Here is a 25906-nt window from a genome sequence, read left to right on the forward strand (position 1 = left end):
GGCCTGTGTGATGCTTGTTCACAAAGAGGGCTGGAAGGAGGTTCTGAGGAGCTACAGGCCAGTCAGCCTGACCTTGGTGCCTGGCAAGGAACTGATCATCTTGAGTGGGGTCATACGATACCTACAGGATGGCTGGGGCATCAGACGCAGCCAGCATAGGTTTAGGAAAGGCAAGTCCTGCAAGTCTTGCCTGATCAATCTGATCTTCTTTTATGATCATCTGACATGCCTGTGGGATTGGGGCAAGGCTGTGGGTGTTGTCTATCTGGACTTCAGAAAGTTACTGTGTCCCACAGCATTTGCCTTGCAAAGCTGGCAGCCCACAGCTTGGATAGGTGCTCGCTTCTGTGGGTTAAGAACTGCCTAGATGGCCAGGCCCAGAGAGTGGTGGTGAACAGTGCTGGATCCAGTTGGCAGCCAGACACTGTTGTGGTCCCCCAGGCATCAGTGTTGGGCCCAGAACTGTTTAATGTCTTTATTGATGATTTGGATGAGGGCATTTACCCTCAGTAAATTTGTGAATGACACCAAGTTATGTGGGATTGTTGATCTGCTGGAAGGTAGGAGGGCTCTACAGAGGGACCTGGACAGGCTGGATTGATTGACTGACACCAATGACTTGATATTCAACAAGACCAAGTCTCAGATTCTCCACATGGGTCTCAACAACCTCATGCATAGCTACAGGCTGCAGAAGAGTGGCTGAAAAGTAGCCCACTGGAAGAGGACTTTTTTTGAGATGTCGGATAAAAGAGAAGTTTTTTTAGAGAAGTATGTTTTTAAGAGTAACAGTTGTATAAATTCATGGTTGCCGAATTGCAGGGCCCAGAACTGAACCCAACACTATGTTTTGCATTTACATTTTAAAAAAAAATTGTTTTCCAAATTCAGTCAAGGCATTTTTGTGTTCAAGAGACTACTTAATGATAAAAAACTTTGCAAATCATGGAAGGCCCATTTAAAGCACGACATACTGTCTATGTGCCTTAATTCAGGGCATAAGAAAAGTTGTTTAATGGAGTTTGCAGTATTTTTCTAACTTGGGGATTTCCTGTGCTTACTGCCTATTTCAAAACTATATTTATCTTTTTTAAGTAATTTTTCCATAAAGAAATATATGTGGTGCTATAAGAATTAAGTCGTTCATTGTAAAATGTTGGCTTTTACTTCAAGGCTTTGGCCAGATCTTGTTTTGATAGGGAAAAAGTTATTTGAAACTGGTAGCAGAATGTTTATATGAGTGTTACTGGACACCTACAGCTAGTTTTCATTACATTTCAAAGTAGTAACACCATATATCTTCTGCTGTGAATAACATAAGTTAAAATAGCCTCCAAAATCAAATAAATTGTGAATTGAACCTGGAGAGAAAGCGTTCTCTCTGATAAGAAACACTGTGGAATTTATAATGTGTCCACTCCTCCTTGAATACTATTCTTTAAAGCTAGGTCACTAATTAAGTCAATAGATAATTTTGAAAAAATCAAGTAGTGAACACAAATCGAGGATGCAAGTTTGAATGGCATTTTCCACAGGCAGTTTGAATGCACCTTTTCTGAGATACCTGATAGAAGAGAAAGATTTTAGAGAAGTGTGTTTTTCAGAGTAACACTAATACAAATTCACAGTTGCAATTCTGTTTCTCATGGGCATTCACTTTCTTCAGAATTATAGTTATTATTTCAAAGTTACTAAATTCAAACACTTCTCTTAATTATTATTTTATTTTCAGTAGTTTTTATTTAACAATTGTGTTGTTATTTTAAACACAGTCAAAAATATTCTTTCTGTTGTTTTATAGTACTATGCATTTTAAAACACTGAGGAAACATTTTGAAGCTTTTCTCAGTTGTCTTAATTTATCTATAGTTCTTGCTAAGTAGTAATTAAGGTATTTTTAAAGAAAGAACTTCTGTGATGACCATCCTTTTCAGATGAGATTTTTGATATGGGAAGTAGGGGCAGCCTTCAGTCCAGAGCAGAAGGCAAGGTTGTGCTGGTAGAGCAGGTTAAGTCATGGATAAATGCCAAGTTTGGATGATGGTCACTGGCATTAGACACCGCTCCGTGGTTGCCAGGCAGGTCTACAGCAAGAAGAAAAATCCAAGGCTGAGCCAGGAAGTCACTTGATGGATCCTGGTCCAGGGTTGATGTGAAAATTTGTATATGACTACCCCAGAATGTAGACACAAGGGATCCTGTTGTGTTCACTGCTCATGTAATGGCAGATCCAAGTTGTAAGCCTGTACTTCGTGGCTTCTAATCTCTTTTACATAGGCTGTTTTATCATGGAATTACAGAATAAGAAAAATTAGAAGGAACCCATAAGGATCATCAAATCCAACTCCTGGGCCTTCAGAGGATGCCCCTTGGTGTTGTGACTGCTACTCTGGGGAGCCTGTTCCAGTGCCCAGCCACTGTCTGCTGTTTTTGAATATTAACCAACATTTAATATATTAGAGCACTGGTAGCAATCTGGCCAGTCATGCAGGAAAACAGGGTGAGGTCCAGCAATCAGTCAGTCAGTCAAGGGACCCTAGTTTTGAAAACTTGGCTGGAGAAAAATCAAAGATAATGGTATTTTTAGCAGTGGATGGGCTGAATCTGATCAGTTGCTTTCTAACTTCCAAGTTCTCGAGATTCTGGTCTGATTTACACTGTGCCTGTTAAAAGATAGTAAGTATTGCCAGTCTTCTAAGTACTTTCAAGGTATACCTGGAGATACTCAAAGTACTTCCTCACAGTAGCTTGGGACTGTTTAATTTCAGCTCCCCTTTGGATTTTGTTAAAGCTGCCATCATGCACTACAACATGATACTAGATTCTAGCACTACTCCTCAGTTAACAGGCTCTTTTTTGTCTGAGCTGCATTTGGATTCATGCAGTCTGACTTCATGAAGATGAAAGAGATGGTGTATCTGGCATGCCCTTTCACTTTTTGGTGATTATGTCTTAACCACTTAAGCTTGTACATACGTACTAAAAACCCACTTAATATAATGGTTCGTTTGTATTATCTGCTGTGAAATATGTTACCAATGCTTAGTGATATAATTGAATTTTAGCATTAAGAGCAATATAATGAAAATTTAGCATAAACTTTAGCTCTGGAATTTTCACCTTGACTTTTAAAATGACATTAATGCTTGATGATTTTGGAAAACTTGCATACATTTCTGAAGGAAAGGAGAATGTCTTCATATATAGTATTTAAATTGTAGCGTCATTTGAAATAACTTAGAAATTCAGAAAATGAGATTTCCTATTTGAAAGAACAGAGCTGCAAATGTATTTGCTTTATTACTTCAGACTTTTGAATGAACTCTTATGTCTATTGAATTCTGAAGCTGAATTATTTTTGAATTCAAAATTTCACTTTATAAATGCTTTGTTTATCTCTTTATACAATTTTAATGGTAGATTTGGGTTTAATATTAACTATATTTTTATTTTCGGTTAAGAAAATAATCTATACGTACTTTCATGAAATGACATACTTGTTATTGCAGAATAATGTCCTTTCATCTGAAAATTGATGTGATAGTTTTGTCATATGTGCTTATTTTCCTATTTCTATTTTTTCTTTGGTTTTTTTTGGGGGGGATGGTTGTTTTCTTCTTTTCTGTTTTTGTTGATATTTTACTCTGATAATCTGATTAATCTAAAAAATTGCCAGAAATAAAGTTTGATGTGATTTTTTGCTAGAATAGTCTTTGATATGTATCTATTACAACTCCCAATGTATTAATCTGTTTTTATTATTACTGTGTCAGATTGATGAAATAACACATAATGGAGGCATGTTGATTGTTTTTTTGTTTTGTTTTGTTTTGTTTTGTTTTGTTTTTTTTTGTTTTTGTTTTTTTTTTGTTTTTTTTTTTTTTTTTTTTTTTGTTTTTTTGTGAAGTTATAAATGTGGGATGCTGGTGCAGTTGTGAGCAGACACAGAGGTCAGCAGTAAAAGAACACCTGGAGGAGAGCTGGGTAGGGCATACCATGAATGGGCCTTGACAGTCTGAATTGGTCATGGGGTCATTTCTCACCAGTGAGGATTGTCCACTTGCTAGCATTTGTCAGCAGGAAAATGCCAAGGAAGGAGGTTCCCGTAAAAGGAATATGATTGTTTGGAAAGGGAAAAGAAAACTTTCTGGTGCTCTTGTTTTTATTATTGTCTAAGACTGGTACTATTGAAATTCCAGGAATCAGCACTTTCATTCATTCCCCAACCCCTTTTCTTTCCCTCTATTCTTTTTTTTTTTTTTTTTTTTCTTTCTTTCTCTGTTAACAGGGTAGAGACAGAAAGGTTTATCGTGTACTTTGGGTAAGTGCAGTGAACTGTGGTTTGTCTTCAATGAATCAATGCTTTGTTTTACGAGTGATTAGTTTGAATAGAATCTGTCAATAACTTCTTTTCCTCTCAGGAATCATGACTTCTGCATCTCTTTGGACAATGCTTGGTTTCCCTTTGGTTTTTAATTTGATGGCATGGGTTTCTGGCTTGAAGCTTTATTTAGGATTTGTGAATGATGAAAGTTACTAATGCATGACTCAGTGTTTGATACCTGTACTTGATTGCAATATGGATCCATTGTCTTAAACTGCCAGAAATACAATTTGTCCCACCTAAATGCCTGAGTGGACTAGAACCATAGAGAAGTTTTCTGTTGAACAGTTATGTTTTTTTTTTTGAATGGCATCTGTTTAGTTTATGTTAACACAAGTTTTTGTGTCTGCTGGCATATTTTTTAAAATATGCAATAAACATGACATATCACCATTTAAAATAGATATTTCCTGTTTATTCATTGAAAGTTTCTTCCAGAAAACATGGAAGATGAATCTGAATTCATAAACCAGCATTTAATAAGCTATATCAAAATCATCCATCTGAAGGTGCATTCTTTATGCATTTTTCAGCAATTGTTTTTCTTGCATTTTTAATGGAATGTACTTAAAACAATGTAATTGAAAGTTTATATCCGAGGAAATGAATGCAAGAAATATAAGCTCTCTTTGTTTTGGATCGCTCCTTATGTTTTGATCCAAATAAAAAATAATACTAAATGCGATTTTAAATTTTTAGTATACAATTCTGTTTCTTTTTCTTTTGTTGTGTGCATGTGTGACTAAAAAGTCCCAGAACTATAAGCTGTAAAAAATAATCAGAAAGCAAAGCTATCTCAGGAACAAAGGCTGTGTTTTCTGCAAGTGAATGGAACACTCTGATGTGTCTTTCCTAATTTATTATATTTTTTTAGGTGATTGTTTTCATAATTTATTCATAAAATCAATCAGGATTCTGATGTCCTTCACATAGATATGTATTTACTTACTAAAAGAACCATCACTCAAAAAAACCATCACTTTTTTCCTTTCCCAGGGTCAGTGTGGAAAATCAAATACTGAAATATGGGTTTACTACTTGTGAGATCACTATTTTGGAAAATGATGATCCTGGAGGAGTGTTTGAATTTTCTCCCTCTTCCAGAGGTCCCTACAGTATCAAGGTAGCTATCTGAATAACTTTTCTTAATCATTATGGAAAAGTAAATCTTAGCAAAGTGCAAGTAAAATGCTGGATTTCCTTTTTTATAGGAGGGAGATTCTGTCGAACTGCAGATTGTCCGCAGCAGAGGGAACCTTGTTAGGCAGTTTCTGCGATACACTGTAGAACCAAGGGACAATAATGAGTTTTATGGAAGCACAGGAATTCTGGAATTTAAACCTGGTGAAAGAGAGATCATAATTACTCTTTTGACAAGGATGGATGGGATTCCAGAGGTAGCAATGAAAATTTTCCTTTCTCCAAATTGTGTTCACATTTTAACATTTTGTCACTTATAAAAATACAGGAAAATATATGGTAGCAGAAGGAGTATGCAATGCTTTTCTAGGGAATGTATTCCCAGTCTTCAAATCAGGGATGCCTGGATTACTAGAAGGTATCTTTGGCTTTAGTAGGCCTCAGTGGATTTTTATTTTTTGTAAATTGGAACTTAACTTCTCATTTATCTGAGCTTTTGGCATCCATAGTACAGTGGTATTCTGTACTATGGAAGACCACTTTAATTGAGGGCTGTACAATCACTTCCTTTTTGTCTGTTTTTTGGTAAATACCTGCTAACTGAACTCAGTGCTCCCCATAATAATAAACACTAATATTTGCTGTATAGATGCAAAGATGCAATACTTATTTTAGTGTTCCACAGTGCATCTCCTGTGTTTTTTCAAGAAATATTTGAAGTACAAAGTACAAAGTCACATTATATTAATAATGCAAGCTGACAAATTCTTTTTGAATTAGCTTAATGTCAGGGCTTTTAAAATCTTTACTTCCACTGTTACAGATGACAAAGATGTACAAAATCATTGTGCATGTAGAAAATGTGTGTAATTTTCTTTTGTTGAAATTGTCTCTTCCTGCTGAATAAATCTTTTTATTCGGACTGAGTTTCCCTTTTCCAGCTGGATGAGGAATATGCTGTTGTACTCAGTGGCTACAGTGAAATGTCAGGCAAGCTGGGGAATGCCACAAGGGTAAATATAACCATTTTGAAGAATGATGATCCACATGGTGTCATTCAATTTCTACCTGATGAACTATCAGTAACAATAAAGGAAAGTAAAGGAGAAATCATCTACACTGGTAATTCTTTTTATTAGAATAACTTCTTTCCCCGCTGTCTGCTCCTGCAAGGCTACTTTTTCCTATTTCATCTTCACGGAACAACAACTCAGGAGTTTCCAGGGGGGTACGGTATGATGAGCAGTGGAGATTAGTGTGGAGGAGGATGAGCCTTGAAAGCCATTAGGGATCAATCCAGTTAAAATAGAGTTAGAGAATATACCAGACAGGAGGGACAGAGAATTTATTTATTTGCAAGGTACAGCCCGGTGGTAGTAGTTCTGCTTGGTGAGCATGAGGTGCTATGTGGGAGAAGAATGAGCTAAATTTTCATATGTGTGACTTCAATTTATCTATCTCTAGTGTATCAACAGAGTTGATACTAGTCTTAACTGCTGCAATGGGCTATTATTATGTGACTTTTTGTGTAAGACACTCACAAAGTAGTTTTGCAGGAAGTGGATTTACTTATTGTTTCCTTTCCTTTCTCTTTATTTCAGCTTTGCTGACCTTTTTCATTTTGAGTTGTGCTTTTCTGGAAACACACACTGACTGTACATGTTTACATTTTGTAGCCTCTTACATACTTGTAAGAAACCAAGGAAACTATGGCAATGTTAGTGTGTCCTGGATTGTTGACCCAGTATGTACCAATGACATCTATCCAGAACAAGGGACTATATTCTTTGAAAATCTGGAGTTTTCAAAAAATATCACAATTTACTCTCTACCAGATGAGGTAATAATATTTAAGTATTTTTGTGTAAATATGTGGAGCAAAGAGGAGGTGCTAAAACACTGAAATTTAAGAAGCAGCTCTGTTTTTTAAGAAACTGATAATTTTTTTGAGAGAAAATCAAAATACTTGGATAAAAGTGAGTTTACTTAAGCAAATCATAAGAAAATTTGAGACATTGTGCTTGTCTGTAAACAAAAAATTTGAATCTGTCAGTAGTCATGTGGTTAAATTATAATAATAAGTAAGCCACTTGTTTTGATAGCAAGAATCCTAATCTTATCGTTTTAATGATGATATATTTGAAGTAAGATAAGAAAGAATGAGAATAATTAGTAATAAAAGAATAAATAAATAAATATTGCTGTAAAAATAAGTTATATCAGCATCAGGAAACTGCAAGATAACTTTTGGATCATCTGTATAATAGTAAAAATGAGGGGATTTATTTACAAAGATTTTTGACTGATGATTATTTTTGTGTGGGAGTGTGAACTATCATTTTTTTTCCCTCTTAACACACTTATGAATCAAGAAATAAGCAACAAGATTCAGGAACCCTGTTTTATTAACTTCCTCAGCTGTTCATTTTAATTTCTTCGTTGTTTCATATGCAACAAATTAATTTCTTAACACTTTGTCATTCAGGTACCTGAAGAGATGGAGGTATTCATAATCAGATTATTCAATGCCACTGGTGGAGCAAGCCTGGGCAATATAACCAGTGCATTTTTACAAATTACAAGGAATGATGATCCCATTTATTTTGCAGGTTAGATATTACTGGTTTTAAATTTGGAATTCATATTCTACCCCATACAGATTTTATTGAAAGAGCAGGTTATTGAAAAATCTTAATCCTAGTGGAGCTGGTGTTATAAGACATGCTTTTTTGGTTTTGTTCTATTGCATTTGCTGTTTTTTTTTTTTTTTGTTTTTGTTTGTTTTTTTTTTTTGGTTTTTTTTTTTGTTTGGTTTTTTTTTGTTTGGTTTTTTTTTGTTTTTTTGTTTTTTTTGTTTTTTTTGTTTTTAACGTAAGGATTTTCTCTCATTTTATGTCATTATTCTTGTGGATGGCTCTTGGTTAGGTGGCTAAGGAAAACAATATTCTCTTTTAACTGCAAGTATTTATCTTCCTGAACTACATGGGCCTTCTCTTTCCCTGAGGTAAAGAAGCCTCTTACAGGGGATTAGGTGGATAAACTGCATGCAGGAAGCTCAGGATTGAGCTTGAATTTGTTACTTGTGTGTTTTCAGAACCTCTGTCAGTGAGCATTACAGAAGGGAGTGTTGCAAACTTTACAGTCCTAAGGAATGGATCTACTGATACTGTTGTTGCTGTTCAGTATATTACTGTTAATGGAGATGCAACAGCTGAAGAGGGAGACTTTGTTCCCAGTGAAAAGGAGAGTTTAATTCTGTTTGATGTCGGAGAAAGAGAGCAGACCTTATCTGTGTGTATTAATGATGATGATACTCCTGAAACTGATGAAGTATTTTATATCTTCCTTTTGAATTCAACAGGTAAAAGCAATGATTTAATGTATATTTAGTAATCCTTTTATTTTTTCTCAATTTTTTACCAGCTTGTTATTATCATAAAGCAATGTATAAATGCCAGACATTATATGAATAAGGTTTGCATCAACATTTCTATAAAATTTCTGTACAGTGTGATTGGATTTTGATCTTGAATTGTTTAATTGGAAACCAAAATTAAATTAAATAGCTGAAACTGTCCTGCAAAAATAACTTGAGTTGAAATCTCTTTTCAAATGCTCCAAATTAGATGGGGTTTTGACTCATCAATAAGAAAATATAAGTTAAATATAAGAAATAGGTAATTTTTCTCAATTATCTGAGTATAAGGTAGTTCATGTGTTTCCCAAGGCCAGCTAGAATTCACTCTGATACTCAGCTCTCTTAGAGAACACCAGCTTTATGGAAATTATTGGACAAAGCCATATTTCTCCCTTCTTAAATTTTCTCTTCAGTGCTCTCTTTCTCCTTTACTAACTTTGTTCAGGATCTGCTTGTATCTTTTTTTACCATTCTATTGGAAACATGTGATGGCTTTCCTTCTTTCACACATTCCTGCCAGAATGGGCAAAATACAGAATATTTCTAGATGAATTCCTGAAAGGGGGAAAAATGCAATTATTATTTTTCTTTTTTATGATCTGTTGTATATATTGGCCTTGGTTGTTACATCCGTTTTGAAAATTATGTTGGACTGTTGTACCTCTGAGAAAATACAAATAGATGTATATGAAGTTAAAACCATAAATAGGTTGTTCACTTTGGAATAAAAACAAGTCTAGTGCTTTTGAAAAGGGTGAAAACTAGGATGGGGATGGAAACATAATATACCTTTGAGGACATAAGAGGAGTTGAAATGTCCTTACTCTGCTAATATGCACAAAGAAATCTTATTAATTTCCACCTTACTTCACAGGTATCTTGCATTTATTTATTTTCAGATAGGCTGTGATATGGGTATGACTAATCTCTTGGAGGTTGTTGTTGTCTTGTATTTAGTTAAAGTGCAATATTTCTGCTGTAGGTCTAAAGGAGAGCTGGGATCTCTGAATACGTGTCTTTTTCTTCTGACTTGATCAATTGATCAAACATGAAGTACTGCCTCTCATACAATCCTTTCTTTTCAGAATTGCATCATCTCTGGTCATGTTATATGTTTTTCTTCAAATCTGCATTCTTGATCCTTGCCTTAGATGCTATTTACATTTTTTTACACTGATTTATCTGTTACTGAATATCTCAAATATTAGTTTGCACTGATTGTTTTATCACTGCTTGTTTCTTTCTTTTCATGAAACCTGTTGATGTGAGAAGAAAATACATTTAATTTTAGAGTTAGCTCCATTTCTGATTCCAGTTTTGATAAAATTAATCACCCTCTTTTTAGGGGATACTGTTATCTATAATGCTGGAGTGGCTACAGTTATTATTGAAGCAAATGATGATCCTAATGGAATTTTCTCCTTAGAACCTCTAGAGAAGCTAGTGGAAGAAGGAAAAAGTAATTTTTTTTTGTAAGTAACTTTTAAATAATATTGTTGCCCCTTTTTTGAATACATGTATGTATATCTTGATGTGTGTGTTATTTTATGGATAGTACTTTGATCTAACCCTAATTTTTGCATTGCTAAAATTTATTAGAAAAATAGCTCCACCAAATTTTGGATTAATTATTTACAAACATATTGAGGATCAACAAAACATCAAATATCAACTCTTATATTATCAAGTAGACTGTGCATATTAAAATGTGTACAAAATTCCTGTTAAAATATAAACAACTAAGATTGCAACACAGGGGGCTTTTTTATATCTTCACACAAATAAGGTTACAGCACAGGAGTTTATGTTATATTTTCATGAGAGTGTAGATTCAGAAGGATCAAGATGAATGAGCAGAATATAACCTGGACTAATAGAGAAGTAAAAAATCTTTTCAAAATACAGCTAAATACAACTATGTGGTTGTTAATTTCTTTTTGCACCCCCCTTTGAAATCTTACCCTGCAAACAACCCATTTTACTGTATTCTTTCTGTTAGTTTGTTTTTCTTCTATCTGTAAATTGCAGATACGGACCATACTCAAAAGTCCAAATGCGCCTTTCTTCTAGGCTGAATATATTTTTCCCTAGTCTGACCTGTAGCTACTGGGATGTATTCAGGAAAGGGAAGGTTTAAGAAATTAAATTTCATGTCATCTGACTTTTTTATATTCCTAAAGTCAGAATGTGTCTCTAAATTGACAAAAATACTGATTTTCAATGAGAACATTTTAGACAGGGTATAAAGAAACAGGTTCACAATAAATGTGACAGTGTGAACAGTTAAAGAAGAGGCTTTTAAACAATTGTTTAATTATCTTTTATATATTTTTATTTGATTTGATTGTTTTAAGTCCTGGAAATAGATTCCTATGACTGTAAGTTAGATCTTTATGCTTGTGTTGCATATCTAAAAAATTAAAATCTTTGTTAAAAGAGTATATTAAATATATATTCTGTGGTTGGTTTTGTTATGTTGCTCTTTGGGTGGTCCTTAATATTTTTTTTTCAGATCGATGCTGTGAAGAGTGGTGATTTGAACTAAACAGATTTGTATACAGGCACTTTATGGAAGCACATGATTCCAAGGTCACCAAAATTTTACCTTGTTTAGTTCTTATTGATAAAATATATTTACTAGGAAACTGTCTCTTCTATACCCCCAAAAGGATTTCACTTTTGTTTAGTACATAAGAAAAGGGTCAGACTAGTTTAAAATCTAACCAGTGAGAACACCTATGGCAGCACTGAGCTTTTAAGAGAGTAACTGGAGTTTCTGCAACAGTGCTACACCACTGGAATAAAATGTCCTGCTTAATAATAACAAAAGGAATCTTCGGAAGCAGTAAAAACATATTGTGTTTCTGTTCCTAGACTGCTTTATTTATTAATTTTTCATACTTGTATAATAATGCTTTAAACAGCTTTTTTTGCTTTTTACCACACAAACAGAAATGGTCATTTTGTATGCAAACATATTTTGTTAATAAAGGAACTTCTTTATGTTCAGTTCAGCTCTTCAGTTTTTATTTATAATAACTTTTTGGAAATTGGTGAAATTATGTTATCAGATAACTATGCAAACAAATAAAAGCTTTTTTTGTATTTATTCAATTCTTAATATGGAATAATCAGATTTGTGAAGGACCTACTATATAACTGTAATTAAATACCAGTACAAAAAAGGTAAAGGCATCTTAATGGTTAAAGGATAAAATACTTGTAGTTAAATACATTCTCTTTCTTCTCTAAGAGTGGCCAGTTAACACAATTTTTATTGTTGATTTGCTGAACTATACATTCATTGTTTATTATTAAAAAATAGAAGTGCAAGACAAACTGATGTTCATCTAAACAGTACTGTTTTGCATGTACCTTCATTGATTACTTTCTTTCTAAGACCTCTGTGGTATACCTTGGTGAAGAATTATATTGTGAAACTGCGGGCCCTCCAAGAGGATTGTTTTATTGTTCATGGTTCTGTTTGTTATTTGTGGTTATTTAGAACAATGCATATTATATTCCGTAGTAAGGATAGTTAGTCCATGTTTTCCATTGTTAATGAAGAATGCTGATGCATACCTGCCAGGACATTTACTCTTTCTGTATCTCTGAACAGGATTTTGAGACATAGAGGACACTTTGGGAATGTCTCATTAACCTGGCAGCTGTTTCATAATGACTCTACACTGAAGCCAGGAGAAGAGTTCTGTGAAACTTATGGGACTGTGTACTTCATGGATGGTGAAGGATCAAAGCAGATAGTGCTCCATGCTGTTTCAGATAAAATTCCTGAATTCAATGAATTTTACATTTTAAAATTGGTGAATGTTTCAGGTACTGTCTTCCATATAAACATTCCCTTCCTATCTGGTAGAAAACAATTATATTTAATCAATCAAAAAGAAGCAATCCTGCAAAGAGCTTTGCCCTGATACCTATGTCATCCTATACTTTTCTGGTGACATTTTAAGTTTTGTTTCTCATTTTTTCTTTAATTTAGATATATGAACACAGTTTTGGAATCTGGCCTTTAAAAAAGATGCCTTTTAGTGGTTTCAGAGATGTAGAGCCTTCTGTAGAGCTGACAAAATGCAGGTATAAAATACCATAATGGAGATTGGCTGTTTTGTTTCCTTTTTTCTAGAAATTTCTCTAAAATACAAGTAGTTACCACTTCATATCACTTAAATTACAAGTGCTAGAGGCCTGCTACTGAGTAGAGTTCCAAATCTGCTGGACTCCTTACACCTCAGTACTATTTATGGTCTTCTGTGCCAAGATACAGCTGAAAATATGTTGACATTTCTGTAAGTGAAATCCATAGGTGTGTACAGAAGATTTCCTGCTTAGTGGTGCATGGAGGCTCTACGGTCTTCTTATTGTGGAGAAGTAGGTGACTAATGACAGGACTTAGGAGCAGTTTTAACACACCACTGGTTACTGATTTTGCAGGGTAATCTCTGCATATTTGGAGGCAGTGAACAAAACGTTGCCATTTAATATTTGTGTAAATCTTGGAGTACAATGAGAAATGAGTTTGACCCCATGTTTTTCAAATGAAACAGAAGCATCTTATCTCATTACTAATTCAGGAAATCTGAGTAATTCTTGTTTTAACTGAAAAACAGTTATATTCTGCAATTAAAAAATAACATGGCTTATTTTCTATGAAAATATTCTCTGCAGTATTTTAAAACCAATACAGTTAATTTATGTTAATCTTAAATTTGGAGAAATTTTTAAGAGTTCAGAGACCCTTTAAAGAAGATTTAGGCCTATTTGAAAAGGTATTTTGTTTAAACATTTTAAAATACTTAGTAACTTTTTTCAGACCAGTAACTTTTACTCTTAACTTCCATTATATAGGTGGGTCTCCTGGTCCTGGTGGGCAGTTGTCTGAAACAAGCCTTGCTGTAACTGTGATGATCCCTTTCAATGATGACCCTTTTGGAGTCTTCGTTATAGATCCAGAGAGTCAGGACAGAGAGATAGTAGAAGATGTTCTTTCTGAGGATGATCTTTCCTATATTACAGACTTCACCATCTGGAGACATCAAGGCACTTTTGGTGCTGTCCGTTTAGGTTGGGAAATACTGTCCAGTACGTTTCAAGGTGGATTACCGCCAATGGTAGACTTCTTGTTGCTGGGATCATTTCCGAGTTCAGTGCAATCTCAGCCTCACATGAGACGCCATCACAGTGGAACAGATGCTTTGTATTTCAGTGGAAAAGAGGATGCATTTGGAATTATTGGTCCGGAATACCCATATGATGGAAATACTGCAGTAACTAATTTTACATTTTCAGCATGGTTAATTCCTAATGGCAATACTGACGGTTATATAGTTGAAAAGGATGATGGTAATGGGACCTTATATTATGGTGTGAAAATCCAAACAAATGATTCTCATATTTCTGTAGTGCTTCATTATACAGCATTAGGGTCCTATATGACATACATAGCCAAAGCAGCAGTCCTGAAATATCTGGATGAAAGTACTTGGGTTCACATTCTGATTACTCTGGATGAAAGTATAATTGAATTTTACGTGGATGGAATTCCAATACTAGGAGGAATTAAGAGCCTTAAAGGAGAAGCAATTGCTGATGGTGAGTCAATAGGTTGTATTATTCTTCTTCATATGTGAAGTTCTGCAAAATATGGAAGAGTCTAGCTCCTTGAAAGATGTACGCAAGATTCTGAAATTATTATACCTGATTAGTTAGTTAAAAGCAATTAATAAAAAATTCTAGGGATTTTCAAAAACCATATAAATGGAAATTTTCAAAAAGCATCAGAACTGTAAGGGAGCTTGAATTTCAATAATTTGAAAATAATAATTAATGATTATATTTCTATATGTATGCTTATAGATATATAGCTATATATATAGTTATATATATTTATGATTAAGATTTTTATTAGATTTACAGTACTGTGACTAAGAAAGATTTTTTTCTCTTGATTTCTGAAGCAAAATACAATGATGTTTTTGAGTCTAGTGTATTATATTACAGCTAAACCACTACTTTGTAAACAATAGAATTTTTAGGGTTTAGATTTACTTAAGCATGTATTTACATAGTATGTGAAAATTTTGCCCATATGTTTAATGATGTTCCAAATAACATTAGCATATGTACTTCAGTTCCCCTAACTTGATATTCCCAGATGTGTCTTAGTCATACATAACCATTTGGACTTTTACACTCAATTAGCATAGCAGTGAGCATCACAAGAATTTCTTTACAAAGTCAGGTATTGTATGGTGGAAATACATTTACGTTCACTCTTTCTTTTGTATTTCCTCACCCTTCCATGAGCTTTTTTTTTATTTTTTTTCATAGCACTAATCTCCTCCTTTTCCTTTCTTTCTCTTCCCATTAGTTTCACAGGTTTTCTTTCATGGGGATAGGCAGTATATCATTATCAAATTCTTGAGTCCTGGCTCCTCTGTAATCAAAGAAGGAAAATTTAAAAACATGCAGTGACGTTAACTGCATATAATATCTACATATATGTGTACAAACATAAAGCTCTGTCTGGAGATACTACAAGTGTAAGCTAAGGATTTAATCTCTCACCATTTAATGTTGCATACTACAGTGGGTACTGTAGCCTGGCTTTTCTCACCTTTGTCTGCCTTGTGTCTTGGGACCATTAGCAGTTGTGGTTACTTGTTTCTAGAAGTGACACTCAGTGGCACATTTCCTTCCAAAATCATAAAACAGCTGAAGAGATATGTTCTCTATGTTTTAGAGTGATAGGAATGAATATGAGCTACCAACTTAGTATATTTGTGAAAAAGGGAACTGTTATCCTCTGATTTGCTGAGTAGAATAATTTTTTGGAGAGAAAGAAATGATAAAGCAGTTGTAAAAAGTGCTTGGAACTGGGTCTGCATTTCTTAAGCCCCTCTTCTAGTGCATAAGGGTACAAGCATGTCCTGTGTGGCTAATACTCTGATCATCAGAATTAATTCTCTGTCCTAGCAGAGGACACATTAAATATACAAAGATACAAAATGTGTAAAGCAAGTGTTTGGAAAAACAAAATTGAGACGGGCTGCAGCTGGCTCTGAAATTTTTTAATGGAAAGAGAGAAGTTTCCAAGATTCATTAAGATAAGGGATGATGACAATGTGCAGATAAAATTAGTAGGTTGAAAAGCGTGAACCAACTAGGAAGGAATTATTTGACTTGTAATGATCTACCTGTAACATTGAGATGAGGCTTCAGGAGCCTCCCAGTCTCCATTTCAAGATCAATATGATTACTAACCCAGGGACAGTAAACAAGTTACTGTAGACTTTTAAATAATTACATATATTAGTTATTTTGAAAAAAGCCTCAGTAACATGAGAAAAATTCTAATTTTCTTCTCAGGTCCAGGAATAGTGAGAATTGGAGCAGGAATCAATGGCAACAGCAGGTACACAGGTTTAATGCAGGATGTAAGACTTTATGAGAGAAAACTGACACAAGCAGAGATCTATGAACTTCATGCAACTCCTGCAAAGAGTGACGTACACCCTGTCTCTGGATATTTGGAGTATCGTCAAGGAGAAACCAATAAATCATTCATTGTGTCTGCAAAGGATGACAAAGAGGAAGAAGGAGAGGAGTTATTCATCCTAAAGCTCATTTCTGTGTGTGGTGGAGCTCGAATTTCAGAAGAAAACACAACAGCAAGATTAAGAATACAGAAAAGTGATAATGCTAATGGTTTATTTGGCTTCACTGGAGCATGTATTCCTGAGGTAAGATTCTCATAAGGAAAACTACAGGAAAATTTTAGACACAATCAAACTAATGGCAAAGCTAACTAACCTTTGAAGGGCCTTGATTCTACATTTTTAGTTTTTATAGTCAAAGTTTTCTAGAATTTGGAATTGTATTAAATTCTGTTTATACAGGCTTAGTCACTCTAACATTGCCAATATTACTTTTTTTAAATCCCCCCAAATTATTTTTATTGAGAAAATTTATTTTATTACATAAACAGAAGACTAAGGCTTCAAATTTCCTAGAACAGTTTTTTTCCTCTATTTCTGTAACTTCTGAGACTGTAACCTGATGTTGTCTTGGAGTTCTTTTTCTTCTTAATATCTGGTGCAGATCTGTATTTTGGATTCAAGATGAGAATAATGTTAATATCACAAGGATGGTTTGGTAAATAGTCCAGTGTATAAACTGGGGGAGTTAGCTGGAAGGCAGTTGGTCATTGTTTGGAAATGGGCTGGGTATTGGTAGCACATGGTGAGCGATTGTGGTGTGTAGCACTTGTTTCTCTTGGGTTCTGTTCCAATCTCTCCCTCCCTTATAATTAAATTATCATCATTTTCATCATCATATTTGATCTGAATTCACTTAATACTGGCTGGAAGTTGCTGTTTTTAAACATTAAATTTTCTATGGTGGTGACCACCATATCTGCAGTATATAAACTTGAATCTTTTTTTGAGGGGATTGAAATAAACATAATTAATTTTTAGTTTTCAATCATTATGAGGTAGAAAGACATGATACTCATTTCTATTATTATTAGATTATTTTGGAAAAAATTCATAATGCTTTCCAGTTTGGGAGCTCTTATGACCTCTTAAGTGCATCCTTTTTATCTGATGTCCTTATGATGTGTTTGAAGGCCATCATCTTGCCTGAGTGATGATAGTTTTTGGTTCGGTTCAGTTTGCTTTCCAGGTGCCTACCATCTGCTACCGTAATAGATTCCTTCAGTTTCTAAAGCTACTGATAATTCTGTGATGTGACAGATCAGCAGCCAACCATGAAGCAAAATTAAAAATTTATGTGGCATGTTAATTATTTCACCTTTATCTTACAGCATTGTTTTATCAGTAGTTTAATCTCCTTATGTCTGTATCTGTCTGTTAAGCAACTGAAGGCATATCTGTACTGTGCTATAAAGCCACTCTGAAATTTATCTAATGCTTAAGATAGCTTTAGTCATTCTGATAACTTTCAAATAAAATTATTTTCTATTTTAGTTTGTTGATCATAATTTTTTTAATACACTTCGCCAGTATCAATGCCTGATTTGTTCCAAATGTGTGAAATTGTTGCTGCTAAGGACATGTTCTTTGTGAAGACAAAATTGCAAAGAGTACTGTAGCACAAAAAGTTCTTCAGTTTTCCCTGAATCATAATAGTATAGTTTAATTTAAATGTATCTTTTTTTTTCCCCCATAGTGTTTCTAGTCAGGGAAAGGAGAAATCCAAATCTTTATTTAAAAAATTAATATTAATATAAAACAGTATAGTCTTTTGCTTTTGATGTACACATTTTAAACATTGATTCTTTTTTGTGTCCAAAAGAAACAGCAGGGTACAGTTTCTGGCTGACCTCAGGGAGATGCTAGAAGCTATTGCAATTTTCATTAAGATTGTTCTGACCACCATCAACATCAATTTCAGCTTCCTATCACTCCAAAAGTGCTGAAAGTAACATGACAGCAATAAAGAATTGCTGAACATTTGAATAGAATTAGAAAATTCCACCTTTTACATTTATTCCTTTGATTTATTTTGATCATAACAACTATGTCAATTTCTTGCTTTCTTTCAGGCTGCTGATGAGGGTTCCACTATATCCTGTGTCGTGGAGCGAACAAGGGGCGCCCTAGACTATGTGTATATAAATTACATTATCTCACAGGTTGATTCCAGGGGCGTTAATTACTCTGTTAGCGATTTTTCTAACAGCAGTGGCACTATCACATTCCTTCCTTGGCAGAGATCAGAGGTAAACCCTACCTTCCTATTAACTATTCATCCTGTCCTTTGCAAACGTGCTGGAAAACACCTTCTGAGGATGCTTGACTCGTTTTCATACTAAAGAGTCTTTTCTTCACATGGCTTTTATTACATTTTGCAGGGGTTTTTCTATCTTTGGCATCTAATGAGTGATAGGATAGATACCTATATACCTGTGTGCATCTCACTTCAGGCATTACTGTGCATGCATGAATGCTTAAATGCAAATAATTGCACATAAGATATGTTTGCATATGTTTATATTAGATATATATATATCTATACATATACTTCAAGTATAGGTAGTGCTGGGCTTGAATAATGGATCCAGTGACTTCTGAAATTGGAATATGATCAGGTTTTGATCTGAATTGTGGATATCAGTTTTATCTCTACAACAATGAAATAGACAGCAGTCAACTTCACTGCTGTAATCAAATGTCCTGCAACTGTTAGCCACATTCTGTCTCTTTTCATTAATCTATTTCTGTGAATTTGACCCTAGCCCACAGCATGGGTATTTCACGTTTGTTTGAAAAAGAGGTGTGGGACCACAATACTGTAGGAAGTTCATAAGTGTTTTCTATTAGTGTTTGTTAAATAGAAAGGGTGGATTGATAGTAGAAAATACTGTCTTTAATTTTGCTTCTGTCATTCTGTTGAAGTCAATAGGGACTGAGTGAAACCTACTGACATAATTTGAAAATATCCCAGTGACTTAGAGCTGTGGATTTGGTCCCAGTTAAACAATGTAAATGATTACAGCTTGGCAAAAACTTGAGATTTTTGGAAAATAGGGTTATACCTGGCAGTTTATTCAGCTTTAATTCTCTACTGAAATGTATTACTGCATTACATACAGTCATTTAAAGTTAAATTTGCCAAGCTTTTCCAGTCTGGCAGCATGTATGAGGCGTGACTTATTTTATAAAGTGGTGGAAAAGACCTGGTGAACCCTCTTGCTCCATTGCTGTGTGGTCCAATATACAGTCTACATACAGAGGACCTAATGGACATGGCCCTAAGAAACAGACTGGGAGCAGTTGCTCACCAGGTGAAAAATCTTAAGAGAATTTCCATTGACATTTTTAAACTGCTTATTCCCATGGCTCTACATCAGTTATCTACAATTTCTTTCCTATATATTTGTTAAATCTTATCATGATATATAGGAAGTTGAAATAGTTTGAGATTAATATTATAGCCTATGCAGAGCAGATTATTTTACATGGTAGTATGATTTATAACCTCAAGTGTCAGCTGGGATTAAAAGCTCACTTCATTTGCTCTCTAAATTAGATTAATTGCTGTAAAGTCTCTGACAGCTTCCTAAAGATGTTTTTGCAATTGGTATTCTAAACTTATTATTATAAGGTTAAATTATGTGGAGGCCAGTAATGTTCTCTACATTTCTTTCTGAACAGCATATACCGCTGATTGACTAAAAGCTTAATTGTTTAAAAGGGTCATAAAACTCTTAAGTTTTATGTTGCATACTTTGATTTCTCCATGCTTTGGTCCTTCTCTAGGTCTTAAATTTGCATGTTATTGATGATGACATTCCAGAGCTAAATGAATATTTCCGTGTGACATTAGTCTCTGCAGTGTCTGGAGATGGAAAACTAGGTTCAACTCCTACAAGTGGAGCAAGTATAGATCCAGAAAAGGAAACTACTGATATCAGCATTAAAGCCAGTGACCACCCATATGGTAACAATGTTGAAGATGATACAATCTTATTGCAGATTTATGTATATTTCTAGCTCAAGAGGTAAAAAATTTTCCTAGCCTAGATGGATGAGGAAGCAATTACACTTTATCTAACTTGAGATTAATTCATAATTTTTGTACAAGAATGAAAGTCAAATTACTGACTCTTGAGAATACTACAAAAAGGGAATTAAAGCTGCCTGGACCGAACATGGGATCATCCCCATTTGCAAGAAAACCACATTGCATGTTGTTGATTTTATGGTAATTTTTGTGAAATGAGAATTTGTAACAGAGAGAGAGATTTAAGCATGCCTATTATTATACCAATTAGTTCCCAATATTATGACATTTGGGTTCTTTTGGGAAGCGTTGAATTCATTCTTGTGAAATGTTTTTTTTTAAGACTAACATGAATATCAGTGAGAGAGAAAATGGTACATAGTACATTCCTGGAAATAACATGATTGAGTCCTAAAGGCATCTTAATATGTTTAAAATTTCATAAACATTAAATATAGATATTATAAATATTTTTGTTTATTTTTATTATTATAATTTGAATTTTTTATAAGAAGCCATGTAAAAAATAATTTTTGTCTTTCAGGTCTACTGCAGTTCTCAGTGGGGCCACCTCCTCAGCCCAGTGATGAAATGATTCTGCCAGCCTCTGCTGTGCCTCATATCACCGTTAAAGAAGAAGTTGGACACATCAGATTATTGGTAGTTCGTGCACAAGGGCTTCTTGGAACAGTTCTTATGGAATACAAGACAGTGCCACTTACAGCTTTCAGTCCTAAAGATTATCAGGTATGGATATTGCCAAGGTGTGTAATTATTTTAGAATTTAATTAAAGCTATTTGTCCTGGAAGTAGACATCGGTTTGAATATTTTAGCGCTGCTATGATTCTTTTCACAGAAACAGTTTGTTTTATTATGCTGTGATAGATGCATAATAATTACTATGATCACTATAAAATCACTATAAAACTATAGTGGTTTCACTATGTGCATTTTGCCTCCTTTCTGTGCAGCATGTTGTGTTTCCTGGGAAAACCTCTGGGTTTGATTTTGATATCCTTAAGAAAATTGTCAGTGCAGCAAGAATGTATATTGTCTATTGTTTCTCAGTATATCAGACTTTATATGACCATACAAGTGCATATGCAGGTGAAGATTATATTTGTACTTACTAGGATTTGTACATATTCAACAACATAGCTTATAAGTATCTGTTTTCTTGTCTGCTGTGTGCAGAAAAATGTAGATAAATGAAGATGCTCATAATTCAGTGAATTTAGACTGCTATTTCTTAAAACAAAGACTCAGCAGATTTTTAAAAGTTGAAGTGAAGAAATGTAGATATTTTGATAAAGAGAAAAAGAATTGAGGTTGTATTTCTTTTTTCATTTGGATGAAAGCACTAAACTTGAACAAAACTGTGAAGACCTGTCATATTTCAGGCTGTTTGGGGCTCAATGGAATTTCAGCCTGGAGAAAGATACAAGTACATTACTGTTAACATCACTGACAATTCTATTCCTGAACTAGAAAAAACTTTTAAAGTGGAGCTGTTGAACCCAGAGGGAGGAGGTAAGGCACATATATGAACCCAGTGGTTGTATTTTTTGGTCTTTATTCATCTTTTGAAATCTAACCTTGTGAACTATTTCCATGTTATTTCTGAAGACACACCCTCCAGAAAGCAGCAATTTTTTTTAGGAAAAAACTGTCCTTCAGATGTTTTGTTAATCACTGATGTAAACAATCAGATGTCAAAGAAAGTATATTACTACCATGCATTCAAAGGCAATTGCTGCTTTTTAAATTACATAACTGCATAGTTGATAGAAGGAAATAAAGTAATGTAAGAAAAAAAAATTCTTTTTTTTTTAATAGATTTCAGTATTTATGGTTTAACAGCCAAAGGTGTACTTTTTATCTACCACTTGAGTGAAATTGGAAAAATGGCAATAAACTGGCTCATGACCTATTTAAATGGATTATAGCATTAGAAAATTAATAATAATTTTTTGGCGCTTTCCAACACCATTGCAAGCACAAAACTTAGAATAAAGGCTCCATCAGTTAAGCTGCGATTTTTTTTCAACTTTCTGACGCAAGTTTTTGATTTGTGAGAAAATATTAGAGTAAAAGCATTTCACAGGGTCTAGCCACTTCTTCCCTCTTCTTCTTGCCCCATATCTAATTTCTCTAGTAGGACTGAGAAAGAAGGAACACAGAAAGAAAGGGAAAAAAAAAAGATAAAAGAAAGTTGTATGTGTTTTCTTTCCTTCTGACTTCCTTTTGCTCTTTCCAGTGCAATAAATTAAACAAGAGGTAGCAAATTCAGTATTTTTTCTGGCTTTTAGCAGAAATACTGTATACTTTCATTTTGAAAATTGACACTATCCTAGAATACACCTTTGTCTTTTTGTGTTGTCCAGAAATGTTTGAATTACTTTCCTTTTATTTATAAATGTATATATGTGTATATATCTGTATGTCTGTCATCTTAAAGTTGCTGAGCTCTTTAGAAATGATGGAAGTGGTAGTGGTGATGGAAACATGGATTTCTTCCTTTCAACTGTCCCTCAACATGGTAAGCTGTTTTGATTAATCCTATATTTTATTTATGAATGTAGTAGCTGTCATAAATTATTATGCTTGATACAACTTTCTTTATGTGCAGTTAGAGATTATTAACTTAGATTTAATATAAAATTTTACCAAAAAAAAAATTCTTTTCCATTTTAATTTAGATGTAATTTCACTAGCAGTGTTTAATGTAGAGTACAACAGGCTCTTATATAATTAAAACTATATTGTTGTAAAACATAATATAGCAATTTCAGAATTAAAGCTTACAAAATTATCTTGGTCTGAGCTTTGTCAAATTTTCTTGGGAGAAAAAAGCAAAGGTACTTTTTAAATTGAAGGCAATTTTAAAACTACCTGATTGTATACTTTGATATTATATGATATAGTATTCTATGTATAATTTTGCCCTTCATGGCAAAAATACTCTTAAAGAAAAGTAAGTTGTGTTAGATTTTTTAATGAAATAATTTGATTTTTTTCATTTTTCCTCTTTCATTTCTTCATGTTTCTATATATGTCATAATGTGGGGAAAACAATGATAATTTAATATTGATAAAAAATACCAAATGAAGAAATAACATAGAATATATGGGAAAACCCTATGCATATAGGACTTCAAATGAAAACCTGCAGACGTAAAAATGTTATATGAGCACCCATATGCCAATAGAGTAATATTTTTACTTTTTTTCTTTTTTTTTTTTTTTTCTTTTTTTTTTTTTTTTTTTTCTTTTTTATTGTTTTCTTTGACATTCTGTTTCCCTTTTACTTGTTTCCAGGAATGGTTTCCTTAAGTGCCAGAGTCTTTTTTTCTCTCTGAGCAGCAAGTTATGTCACCCAAGACAATATCTTTTGAAGTAGAATGTACTTGATTTGGTGGGGTTTTTTTGGTTATTTTTTTGTTATATTTTTCTTTCATTCTGGCTTATGTCAGGGTAAGATCTGCATTTATCTTGTCTTTCCTCTTATACTGTGGTTTACAGTACAACTCACTATCTTAAATGCTGCTCCATTTTCATTCATTAAACTTGTAATTTTATTTTGGTTCCTCCCTTAATATAATACTTTTTTTGGTTGCATAGTTCCATAGAGGGACTGAGAGGATTGACTTACTGAAAGTCAGCTCTTTTTCCGTACAGGGAGTTGCTATGCATTGAAAAAAGAAAAAAAAAAAAACAAAGATAAACAGCACAGATACTTCATACTCTTTTGCATTTTTGTAGCATATTTCTTCAGCTGCTTTCTTTTATGTAAGAAAACATGAGAGATAAAAATAACCCGTTTTGGAACTCTCATTTAACAGCTAGCTTGGGAATTGCATCCCACATCCTTGTGACTATTGAGGCTTCTGATGATGCTCATGGTGTATTTGAGTTCAGTGCTGAGTCCCTTTCAGTGAATGGAACTGAGCCTGAAGATGGAGATAGCAATGTTGTGCTGCAGGTTAGAAAGCTTTGAATCTAAAATTGCTGCATTGTACTCTTCTGTCTTTTTTTACTGGTGTTCTCTGATGCTTTTGTCATTAGGCTATAGAGTTTATAACAACTTTGTCATGAACATTTTTTTTTCTAGTTATGCAGTGTTTGCTAATGTATATTATTCAGCTTGAAACTATAATAATATACAAAAACTTAAAATCTCCTACTTATTTAGAATCAAGGAACTACTATCTTAAAATAAGTGTTAATAATACAAGTTCTGCAGAGCTAAGATAATAAAAATTACATGTTTTTAAAACACAGACATATCTTTAATTCATCATGTTATGTCTTTGCTTAATTGCATTTCACACTTCTGTTTCTTTCTCATAGAGCAAAAATATGCAGATCTTTATATGTTTTTCTTAGGTTGTGAGGAGTCACGGGACCTTATCTCAGGTGACATTGCACTGGATCATAATCTGTGATCTCACCAACGACCTGATCTCTACAGCTGGGAATGTAACATTTGACGTTGGCCAAGTGAGAGCAAATATTACATTACAGGTTTCTCCTGATGATGTTCCCGAATTGGATAAGATGTTTTCAGTCTTGATCATCAATGTCTCCCTTGGTCATCTTGGATATCATACTAATGCAACATTAACTATTTTAGCAAATGATGATCCATATGGAGTCTTCATCTTTTCTGAAAAAAACAGACCAATAAAAGTAGAGGAAAAAACAAAAAATGTCTCTCTGACAGTTGTAAGATGTGGTGGTCTCTTTGGTACAGTAATGGTGAAATACAGAACTATTGGTGATGAAGAAAAGTCGCCCTTTCTTCCACCTGATGTTGTCAGAGCAATAGAGGGAAAAGACTATATACCCATTACAGGTTATGTGATCTTTGCAACCAATGAAAGTGAGGCCACAATATCCTTGCCTATTTTGGATGATGATGATCCTGAGAGGTCAGAATCTGTTTTTGTGGAGCTAAGCAGTGTTGTTTTGATCAAGAAAGTTCAGGATCGGCCAAGTAAGTGTCTTACATAAAACCTACAATTTAACTATAAAGGTTTGTATTTATATGTAACAGGAGAAACTGCAGCAAGACAAATTAAAAACTCTTTACCTCTGCCAAACTCTGTATAGTTAAGATATCTCTTAGTTACCTGACTTGTGCCTGTTGACATTTATTTCCTTTGGCACTATTTTATTGGAAAATCATGAATATTTCTTTATCTCTTTTGCATTGTCTTACGCAAAGTGTTTCGGGCCAAATATGTTACAGTATTTGTTTGTGCACTAATACCTGCTAATTTAGCATTATTTCTGGAAGGTCAGTAGTAGGAAATAACTAAGCTAGTTTTTTAAATTAAAATACAAAAAAGTCTTATTAAAAAAAAAGTGATGTAGAATTAGTGACATGCTGCTTTCTTAGTGTTGACAATTT

At 33.9% G+C, this 25906-nt stretch overlaps 1 protein-coding gene across 1 annotated transcript in view; it reads left to right on the forward strand.

Annotated features, from left to right (window-relative positions):
- The window catches only part of ADGRV1 (adhesion G protein-coupled receptor V1), a 255023-nt gene that overhangs the window by 18978 nt on the left and 210139 nt on the right, over positions 1-25906 (forward strand). Inside the window, exons 11-28 of the mRNA XM_054003522.1 lie at positions 4289-4321; positions 5381-5507; positions 5596-5781; positions 6466-6646; positions 7201-7364; positions 8010-8133; positions 8619-8885; positions 10288-10414; positions 12562-12779; positions 13812-14555; positions 16332-16705; positions 18532-18708; positions 20249-20429; positions 21037-21239; positions 21894-22023; positions 22952-23032; positions 24336-24475; positions 24880-25489. Of these exons, the coding sequence (XP_053859497.1) occupies positions 4289-4321; positions 5381-5507; positions 5596-5781; positions 6466-6646; positions 7201-7364; positions 8010-8133; positions 8619-8885; positions 10288-10414; positions 12562-12779; positions 13812-14555; positions 16332-16705; positions 18532-18708; positions 20249-20429; positions 21037-21239; positions 21894-22023; positions 22952-23032; positions 24336-24475; positions 24880-25489 (4067 nt within the window). The remainder of the gene's footprint in view (positions 1-4288; positions 4322-5380; positions 5508-5595; positions 5782-6465; positions 6647-7200; positions 7365-8009; positions 8134-8618; positions 8886-10287; positions 10415-12561; positions 12780-13811; positions 14556-16331; positions 16706-18531; positions 18709-20248; positions 20430-21036; positions 21240-21893; positions 22024-22951; positions 23033-24335; positions 24476-24879; positions 25490-25906) is intronic.

This window comes from Vidua macroura, chromosome Z (genome assembly GCF_024509145.1).
Source record: "Vidua macroura isolate BioBank_ID:100142 chromosome Z, ASM2450914v1, whole genome shotgun sequence".
Taxonomy (NCBI): domain Eukaryota; kingdom Metazoa; phylum Chordata; class Aves; order Passeriformes; family Viduidae; genus Vidua; species Vidua macroura.